The 10,588-nt window shown below is 41.1% G+C and overlaps 1 protein-coding gene across 1 annotated transcript; it reads left to right on the plus strand.

Moving 5' to 3' along the window:
- Window positions 1-1,328: 1,328 nt before the first annotated feature.
- On the plus strand, window positions 1,329-8,434 carry TSPAN6 (tetraspanin 6). The gene is made up of 8 exons (XM_036305690.1): window positions 1,329-1,551; window positions 2,523-2,711; window positions 2,961-3,035; window positions 3,871-3,969; window positions 4,539-4,673; window positions 5,070-5,153; window positions 6,573-6,678; window positions 7,633-8,434. The coding sequence occupies exons 1-7, from the start codon at window positions 1,465-1,467 to the stop codon at window positions 6,639-6,641; spliced, it is 738 nt and encodes a 245-aa protein (XP_036161583.1). The 5' UTR covers window positions 1,329-1,464; the 3' UTR covers window positions 6,642-6,678; window positions 7,633-8,434.
- Window positions 8,435-10,588: the final 2,154 nt, after the last annotated feature.

Here is a 10,588-nt window from a genome sequence, read left to right on the forward strand (position 1 = left end):
AAATTCTAGGGTAAAGCCTGGCAGTACAAGTAATTCATTCTCCAATAGTTGCTCTCTAGGGCCTCAGACATCTGGCAGGATGCTAAAAGGAGCTGGTCCTAGGTCAATATTTGAAGCACAGGGAAGCTCTGTGTGACCAAATCAATGGAACATTCCTGTTTTCTGGTATACGTTTAAAGCAAGGTTTCAAGTAAAAAGGTTTGGGCATTCGTCTCTCTTTCACTTTTTGCCATAGCAAACTACTCAATGCCCATTTATGATGTTAAGCTTGTGTCAGTTGGCTAGGCAACTGTGGTCCTCTAGCAATAACACCCACTCACTAGACTATCAGCCTCTGCCTTCAAAGAGCTTACACTTTAGTTGAGGAACCAGACCTTACTACATGTTCTGTGTTCATGAAACATAACATGGGGACATGGAGCTACCTACACATATGATTTAAAAGGAAAAATAATACTAGCACAGTAAATTTTGGTTTTGCTATTAGCTGTGTGACCTTAGATGTCAGCCTCTTTATGATCAGCTGGTTCTTGATCTGAAAACCCAGGGGTTGGAATATAGTGTGCCTTTCAGTTTTAACATTTAAAAGGGGATCACATTTACCTGGCATTCTCTGTAGCACCTTCCCTTTTTAAAAGTTTTCCCTAATGGCTGAACTTCCGCTTCAGCATTAATTACTTTTAAACACTTTCCCCTCAACTTTCCAATTACTTAGAGAATGAGAAGAGGAAATTCTAAAATGTATTATCAATCTGTCATACCTAGCTTGGAATTCTTTCAACAAGCGATTATTTCTCACAATCCTTTCATTTTTATACTCTCTCCCCACCACATAAAACAATGCTCAAAAATTGAAAAGCACAAAACAAGTGAGAAACAAAGCAGCCTAATCCTGCCCCTCAAGTAAATCGCACTTTTCCCTTCAGTTTTTGTCTCAAAACGTGTGACTGCATGTATCGCTTCGCAGCCCGCTTCCTCCTTGGAAATACATTTCTTGTGGGTATTTTGCCATGTAATGAAAATGTTCTTAGGTCACTTGTAACTTTTTACTCTTTTCTTTCCTTCTAGGGCACTAAGGGCCGACGAGGCCGAATCTCAGCGCGGGCGCTGATGATGATAGAAACATGAAGTTATAAGAACCGCGGAGAGGCGGGGCGAGGGGGGCACCGGGGAAGATTTTTAGTGCAAAAAGGAAGCCAGGTACACTGAAAGATCTAAGAAATTCCCAACACTAGAACCTTTGTATATAGTTTTCAGTAACCTTCGGCAGGGGGCGCTCGGAAATTGTCGCACTTTCCGGGCAACCTTCAGGACTTCGCCCTCTAGAAACTGAACAGTGTTTCCGGCTCTTCTCAGTTGCGGACGCTCGTAAGTGCTCGGCAGTTTCCGGGGAGACTCGGGGACGCCGCTTTTCGCTTCCTCGGCTCTGATCCCCAGTTCGGCGGGCAGGGTCCAGGGCTAGTCATGGCGTCCCCGTCTCGCAGACTGCAGACTAAACCAGTCATCACTTGTTTGAAGAGCGTCCTTCTGATCTACACTTTCATATTCTGGGTGAGAGACGGAGACGCCCGGGAACGAGAGGGGACCCTGGGTTTGGGTTGGGGGTGTGACCCTGAGCGGAGGGAGCTCAGGTCCGGGATTCCAGGGGAGACATGGGGTGGAGAGATTTGGGCAGAGGTGCTGTGGGGACTCAGGCGACGAGTTGCTGGGGCTTGAGCGCGTGCATCTCGCCCTTGCCGGGGTCGTGGTGCGGACTGGCGGCGGCCGGTAGGCTGAACTGAGGAACCCAGACGTGCCCAGCATTCAAATTCGATGCGGGGTGGGGTGGGGAGGGGGGCGGCGAGGAAGGGAGTTTACCCTCCAGGGTATGCAGAGGGTGTCCCCGGACCTTTAGAGAAGCAGGGCTGGGCTGGCCACTCTGAGGGCTTTTGCTTGCATAATAGTCTCTTTCTTTTCACTGCTTCATAAGAGGGGAGTATTTCACAGGTAAGTATGGTAATGGCCCCATTCCCGCCAATCTATCCTTGGACTTGCTTTTGTGTACCATCCCTTTGTACTCATCGCTGATGTTGGGGGAAGGGGAAGTTTCTGGAATTCATAAAAATACCCCGCCCCTCCAGGAAGGTTTTATTAAGCAGGAGTAAGACAGTTAAGAAACTTTTGATCCCTCGGGCAAGTATACCCTGGGTTTGTGTTTATACAGCAAAACAGATGAAGTTTAAGGATTTTATTAAGCTGCCTTCTCTAGCTGCCCCCTGGCTTCACCCTGGCTACCTGGGCTGCCTAAAATGATCCAGCTGTGGATTTATAAAGGCCTGCCCTTTTGAGCAGATCCCCTTTACACCCCTCCCCCTCCTTGTCTGGTACATCCCAGCCACAGCTCTGTGGCCATGGACTGCTAAATAATTGTCACACCTATTGTTACTTAAATACCTAGTGGTTTGTGGTTTGAATATACATAAATCACTTTTAAGTCTATTCAAATCAGTGTATAACTTTTTATTCTCTGATTTCCCACATAGATCACTGGTGTTATCCTTCTTGCCGTTGGCATTTGGGGCAAGGTGAGCCTGGAGAATTATTTCTCCCTTTTAAATGAGAAGGCCACCAATGTTCCCTTCGTGCTCATCGGCACTGGCACTGTCATCATTCTTTTGGGCACCTTTGGCTGTTTTGCTACCTGCCGAGCTTCTGCGTGGATGCTAAAACTGGTGAGTCCTTATTTTCCTTAGAAGTGGGCTTTGCTTTTTTGGAACTGGCCATGGCCTTTTAAGATTTCTCTGGTTCCTTATGAAAACTTACCAAGTAATAGTTCAGCTGCCAGTTACCACTTCTGTTGTGCTTTCCCTGTCCTTTTCAATAAAAAACACGCTGATTGAAGAGACCATTTTCCCTTGACTCCCTTTGCTGTTGTGATGTATCTAATTTATGCTGACTTAGACTTTTTTTTTATCCTGCAGTATGCAATGTTTCTGACTCTCATTTTTTTGGTTGAACTGGTCGCTGCCATTGTTGGATTTGTTTTCAGACATGAGGTAAGCCAGAGTTTAGGAGATAAAAATGGATTCATTTAAATCACAGAGTTAAAGACAACTTTGACTAGTTTAAAAATCACTTACAGTTGTGTTTTAAAGCCTTATTTTTGCAACTCATAGCTAACAAGAATGGCTTTCTTGTAAAAATTCTAGTCCACTTTTAATATAAAAGAAAATTTTAAAAAATGGTGAAGACTAACAATCACCAGAACAAAATTAAAGATGCCCATAATTACATGTATTTCTAGTAATTTTTCTGTGTATAAGTACCTATTAAAGTGGAGATGGTACAGTTTATAACTTGGATAGGAAACTATTTAAAGCACAAAATTGATACCATCTCCATTTATGCCACACAGAAAAGACTGGATATACTTAATGCACATCATGAAAACCTTAATATTGAATTAGGAATCAGCATTCCACTCTCTTAAGCCTGGGGCTACTAAATGATTCAGTGAGTAGTGAAGGCTCATCAATGAGAGTATTTTTTACAATGTGGTAGTGCATCCTCCCAAAGTGAAGTAGCTTAAACATTCCATAGGCATCAAATTTGTGCTATTAAAACTGGATAAAGATTGGGGTGGGGTGAATACAGCAGTACAGAGCTGCCACTTGAATAAATACATGCTCCCATAGCACTTTGAACTTGTAGCGGTTATCATCTTTTATTGTAATGTTTTGCTTACAAACATTAGTAGTCCCCTCGGCTAAACTATATCCCTTGAAGGACAGGATTGGTCCATAGAAGTTAATTACCATGCATATTGCTGCTGTCAGATGTAGGAATTTCTTATTTGACTTTGTTTATTGGCCTTGTGTTTCTTTGCTATAGATTAAGGACAGCTTTAAGAATAATTATGAGAAAGCTTTAAAGCAGTATAATGCTACGGGAGATTATAGAAGCAATGCAGTAGACAAGATTCAAAGTACGGTAAGTGATCATTGGAGGTGTCTTATCAAGAGGGGGGCACAGTCCCTATCCCCTGAGAGAAGAAGATAGGGTACACTTGTCCTATGCTCTCATTATAATCTTAGATCAGTAGAGAATGAAGATATTTCCCTGAAAAGAAGAGTATGATGATACTAAGGGACGTATCTCCATTTTCTCCTCATCATTCTCCTCACATGTGCAACACTTCATTCCCCACTGACATCACGGCCCAAGTCCTGTTAGCACCAACAATAGCAGGAAAGTAAGGCCAGTCCAAAAATGTTAGAAACATTTGGTGTTTGAAACAAGTGTTCGTCTTTTGAATTATAATGCCAATTAAGGACAGCCACACAAAAAATAATTACATATAATAAATGTTTTTTAAAATTTATCTTTATTGTTGAAAGTATTACCAATGTCCCCTATTTCCCCCATTGACCCCCTCCACCCTGCACCTGTCCCCGTCCCAATGTTGTTTGGAACACAAATTATAATCTAAGATGATAGGTTAAATGTTTGACTACAAAGTTGTAATGTGAAGTATCATTGTTTTTGTTGGGATTTTTCAGTTACATTGTTGTGGTGCCACAGACTTTAGAGATTGGAAGGATACTAATTATTACATAGAAAAAGGATTTCCCAAGAGCTGCTGTAAAGTTGAAGATTGTTCTCCTCAGAGGGATGCTGATAAAGTAAACAATGAAGTAAGGAGCCTTTTATAATTTTTTTGAAGATATTAACTGAATACAGAGTTGCCTCACTTTTTAGTTTTTAATCACAATACACATAATCCGAAATAAGGCAGGTATTATTCTCATTGAATAAATGAGGAAGTTGAAACTCAGAAAAGGTGTGACTTGAGTTCATACAACTAGCAAGAAACGCTTTTTAAATGTATAATCCAAAAGGTGGAACTTCTGTTCCTCAAAGTTCTACCAAAAACACTGTGCTTGAAAGGAGACAGTGTTTGTTACATGAAAGAGTAAACTTTAATAAAATGGAAAAAGGCTAGTGTATCCAAAGCTCATCTTTCTGCCAACATGTATGATCAAAATATTATTGCTTGTGCTGTACTTAATAGTTTTTTTCTCTCCCATTAGGGTTGTTTTATAAAGGTGATGACCATTATAGAATCAGAAATGGGAGTTGTTGCTGGAATTTCCTTTGGAGTTGCTTGTTTCCAGGTAAATCCATGTATTTAGGAACTGTTTCATCACTCTTATAGGTGTCAGCTAGAAGATTTCCACTTTGAAGGCTTCAGGTTTTCACTTCAGGGCCTTGGATAGTGGGCATTTTCAGAGAAGTTACATTTTCACAACTCTCAGTTGCTCATCACAGTACATGAAGCATATGTAGTAAATCATTTATGATTGGGTTTTTATTTAGCTTATTTGGAAAGGAATATTTTGGCTTTTTCATTCCAATTTTTTGATGTCTTAGCTCTTACATTTTTCCATAACTACAGATTTAAGTTTTTATTACCATTTTACCTCTTCTTTTTACATGGCCAGTCATTCCTTGAAACTACAAAAAGCAAGGCTTAAAATTAACTTCTAGCCGTGTATATCTTTGTAAAGCAGTTAACTGTAGAAAGACCTGGTGCCCTCTTAGTTATGGCATCTTTCCAGCATCACAGTTCATTAAACAAAATATGAGATAGACCGGAACCTTGCTTTGCTCTGCAGTCAGTCAAGATTCTAAAACATTATTAGAATCTCTTTTTTCCTGAGCTGCAACTCCGATGAGTTGCATGTAAGTCCCAGACTATTAAAATTTAGATCATACAAACTCACATTCAATATGTGCCTATTATTTTAGGTGGGTACTATGTTGTGGATTCAAGTTGTATTTCTGGAGTTTTGCTATGTCTCACTGTAGCATGAAAAGTCTATATTGTGGCTCTAGACAACTTACTTAGGGGGTATTTTTCCTATTAAACATTGTGGAGATAAGACTAAAAGCATTTTGACCTATGTAATTGATGAAGTCTAATCTTAATATATTTCTAAAGTAGTAGGCATAGCTATATCTGAATCTGCTTTGTCTAAGAAAATATCCACTAGCTACATTTTAAAGGTTCTGTTTCTTAAATAAAATTTAAATTTTGTTTCTTCAGTTACTCTACCCCTATTTGAAATTTTGAAAAGCCACAGGTGGTCAGTGGTGATCTTATTGGACAGGAGAGGTATTGGTATTACACACCATTGCCAGCACTGCAATGCTGCTCTAGACCCTCCAGGAAAATCTCTGTCCTCACAGATGGAAATTTTACTGGATGAGATTCTTATTCTAAGTCATACCCTTTTTGTTCTGATAACAGAGGAAGAGGAAGAAAAGTTTCCCCAAAACTATGATATTTAGACTTTCCCTTGGGTGATTTTTGTCAGTTACAGTTGTGAAATTCCAGGTCACAGTAGTAGTAGAACTTCGCTTATATCCTTTGAATGTGACCTAGATGCTGCATAGTATCAAACATAACTATCCAAAAAAACTTCAGGAAGGAAGTCATTAGTGAATTAGAAGTTAAGGAGACTATACCTACACCCTGAGGTCTTTAAGCTCTTTGGTGTGTGTATTTAATTTTGCTTGTATTTTATTTCCAGCTGATTGGAATCTTTCTCGCCTACTGCCTCTCTCGCGCTATAACAAACAACCAGTATGAGATAGTGTAACCAACATTACATATGCTTACTCCTTTCCATCTTTAAGGTATGTTCATTTTGGTCCTCCACTATATCAGTGTTGGTATTTGCTTCAGCCTGTGCATGTGATAGATGGAGTAAATTTGCCAAAAAGGTATTGTCCAGTAGTGCCTTCAAATCTTATTGGTACTGTTAGCCCCACATAGACAGCTCAGGTCTCTAAATTCAAGGCATGACCAAAAAGGACAGAAGGGCCTCTTTTGGTTTACCGACACATGTCCAGCCTGAAGATCCTGAGTGATGGTCCCCTTTCTAACAAATTTGAACCTAGAGTGAAGAGCAGGGTTGGGGAACCTTTTTTTCTGCCAAGGGCCATTTGTATATTTATAACATCATTGGCTTAACATAATTCACTTAATATAAATTTATGTTGCTATGAAAAAAGCTCCTAGATTTGTTGAATTTCAAGTCCTGCCTGTGGTTGCCTTGGCAGGGCCAGATCAAATGATTTTGCAGACCTTATATGGCCCTCATCCCTGGTGAAGAGAAATGAGGTTCCCTGGGAAGTACATTCTGCTCTTGACCAATAGTGGCATTTCCCCTAAGCTTTGGCCTAGTTCTCATTATCACAATCATCTAGAGACATAAACTCATCTGGACTAACCAGGAACTGGATTTGGGGGAAATGTATATTTCAATAACTTCAGTATTTAAATGGTAAAATGTAAGGACTGTTGCTAGCTGAATTAATCCCTAGAGCACCTTCACATTTTTTCTTTGAAAAAATATAGTTTATTAAAGAACTATCAAAAATAGGTGTATATATGGTATAAAATAAGACCTTATACTCCATAATGGCAGAGGCGGTGCTTTAGTGCTGTTACTCTGGCACTTTGAAAAGTGATTAGGGCATAGTGGGAACATATGAAAGTCTTTATTAGTAGAATAGATTAGAATGTGTGCAAGTGAATACAGATATTGATAATTGGGTTGAAAGTAAATTTTTTTTCTTTCATTTTAGGATATTTACATTACCCTCTGTGAGCTACTAGATTGCCTGGTTTGGAAAACTGCCCCATATTACCCATTGACCGAAAAGCTATACCAATAGTCTGATTCAATTTAGACATTTGTCCAGTATTGTATAAGTCCACCTTTTGTCCCTATCATCATGTAAGATCATTGAAACTTTCTTCTCTCTATGAAACACTGGAAGAGCTAGTAAATTGTAAATGAAACAATGTTTGCTTGTTCCTCCTGATTATTGTTTTTCTTAATGTAGGGCTTTGAAAGGCACTGTGGATTTTCTGTTTTGATGTACTGTTATAAAATGAGAAATTGACCCCTTTGAACTGGCCCCTTCTGAGCCAAGGTTTATGTGATTTGATTGCATAATTTGCATCAATAAGGTAAAATGTTTTCATTAGTCTCTCTCTGTTCTGATAGGCATTGTGTAATTTAATTCCAGCCACGAGTTGGATGGCACCCATCAGAGTTGCCAGATGGTGGTAACAGTCTCTGACCTAAGGTACCCAAGACTAAAGGGCACTACCATTTCTGTGACACATCAGATAGCAGCACACTTATACTTTACATTTCTTTGCCTCCAAGTTCAGGTGTTTATATTTCCTCCATCACTTGAAAGGTTCTAATTAATGGTGTTAGAATTAGTGTGTTTTCCTGAGAAATTTAAAGCAACTCATCTTCATTAGCTTTAGCTGGTATTATCTTACCAGATTGATATGACTTAATTATCAATATCATGGTCAACTTTAATAATCTTCGTTTTGGTTTATGCCTTTGATTCATAAATATGACTTTTACACAAGAAATATTGTTTTCCTGTAAATTCGTATTTAAATTTACTTTTAGAAACTACTGAATGGTTATTTTCTACTGAGAAAGCTAAGCCCCATATTTCTATTTGGAATACAGTTTTAGATATGAAATGTAGAACTGAGCTATTGACTATGAGGTTTTTTTTATTCATTTATTGCTTTCAGTTTTATATCCCACATATGAGTGAGATCATATTGCCCTTAACTTTTTCTGTCTGACTTATTTTGCTTAGTATAATATTCTACTTAAAACCTATGTAATCTTATTAATCAATGTCACCCCAATAAATTTAATTTAAATAATAAAATTGCATGTAAAACATTAATGTCTCTGTTTACAGAAACTTATTCCCTGTGAAAAGATTACTTTCCTTGTTATGAAATAGCAAATTCTTAGCATTCTCCCAAAGATCAGACTTTTAAAATTAGACCTGAAGATGGTGACTGGCAGGAAGGTAGGGAGGGAGAGAGTGTGAGAGAGTGAGGGAGCGATAGAGGAGTGTGTGGATGTGTGTGGTGTGTGTGTGTGCATGAGCTAGGGACAGCTAGATTCTGCAGGTCTTCCAAGGGGCTGCCAAACCGGGCAGTCTTAGATGGTGGAGCCCTGCTCCCAGCATGGACACTCCTGGGTGGCCAGCACAGGCACAGAGACCACGCCATCTTGAGAAACAGAGCTGCCTGAGACTAAGATCCTGGCCTCAGCACCACCCAGTCTGGTCTCAGACGCAAACCAGGACCCTGCAGCCACTGGGGACAGAGTCCTGTGACCACAGCTGCAGACCCACAGACACCAAGAACCCAGACATCCCGGTGGCAGATCTCTGTGAGTCACAGAGCCTATCCCCCTCCCCGCAAGCTCGCGGGCAGCTCCATAGTAACTGATAGACCTGCCCCTCGTACACGGGCTGCAGCGCTGCTACAAGAATTTGAGCCTGAGAGCGAGCGGACACTGGGAATCTGTTCCCCGCAACACCGCTAAAGGTATTTGAGCCTGGGAGTGTGTGGACACTGGGAATCTGTTCCCCACAACCAAACCCGAAGCCCATGCAGAGTGGCAGTGCCACCTGACCTCGATTCTGGGCAAGCGCACACTTAAATCTGTTTTCCGCAGCGCAGGTTATGACCTCCTGTAGAAACAGTGCTACTCTGCAAGCCAGTCCCCCAAGCTGACCGGGACCCCGATTCTCCGGGCGGGAGACAGCACTGAGCACCAGTGACTTGATTCTGTTTCTTATCACGTGCGCCTGGGATCCCTGACTCCCAGTGCATTCACACTAAGAGCCAGTGACTCCAATTCTTGGTACATGCACCCACAGGGACCCTGATTCTCAGCGCAAGGTCGCATGAAGCAAGAGACTCTGATACTGGATTCTTGGGGAACTCTGACTCCTGGCACACGCTAGGGGGCTCTGATTTTCGGCACATGCTAGGGGGGTCTCTGTTTCAGCATGTTGCAGGCAGGGTCCCTGATTCTAAGTGTGCACATGAGGCCACACTGAGCGCTGGTAACGCTGACTCTGGGTGAGCCTGGTTCCTACCAACTCATGGAAGCCACACATCTTAGTGCCGGAGCTCTTCAGTGACACTAGGGTGTTGTGAAGCTCCCACTGCACATGGCCTAGGCCCACACAACTTGAAGTTTGAACCTTCTGGTGATAGAATGGGGAGATGACACTATCCCCAGAGGAAAGAAAATTGGGAATCGCCAAGAAAGGAAATTAGTGAAATTGAAGCATGCAACATGACAGAAAAAGAATTCAGAGTAATGGTTGTACAATTCATTCACAGGATGGATGAGAAAATCAACAACCTATGCAAGAATCAGGAAGAAATGAAAAGTGATATAGCTACAATCAAAAACACTATGGAAGCTCTAACAGGTTTGGCTCAGTGAATAGAGCGTCTGCCTGAGGACTGAAGGGTCCCAGTTTCAATTCTGGTCAAGGGCATGTACCTTGGTTGCGGGCACATCCCCAGTAGGAGGTGTGCAGGAGGCAGCTGATTGATGTTTCTCTCTCATCGATGCTTCTAACTCTCTATCCCTCTCCTTTCCTCTCTGTAAAGTATCAATAAAATATATTTTGGGGGAAAAAAACCCACTATGGAAGGTTTCAACAGTACACTAGAAGAATCAGAGGA

The sequence above is a fragment of the Myotis myotis genome, unplaced genomic scaffold (assembly GCF_014108235.1).
Source record: "Myotis myotis isolate mMyoMyo1 unplaced genomic scaffold, mMyoMyo1.p scaffold_m19_p_4, whole genome shotgun sequence".
Taxonomy (NCBI): Eukaryota; Metazoa; Chordata; class Mammalia; order Chiroptera; family Vespertilionidae; genus Myotis; species Myotis myotis.

Bases quoted from the DNA above. Each gene is read 5' to 3' on its own strand.
- TSPAN6 (XM_036305690.1), top strand. From the start codon at position 1,465: ATGGCGTCCCCGTCTCGCAGACTGCAGACTAAACCAGTCATCACTTGT. The intron at 2,712-2,960 runs GTGAGTCCTTAT...TTTATCCTGCAG, and splicing joins CTGCGTGGATGCTAAAACTG to TATGCAATGTTTCTGACTCT. The intron at 5,154-6,572 runs GTAAATCCATGT...TTTTATTTCCAG, and splicing joins TTGGAGTTGCTTGTTTCCAG to CTGATTGGAATCTTTCTCGC.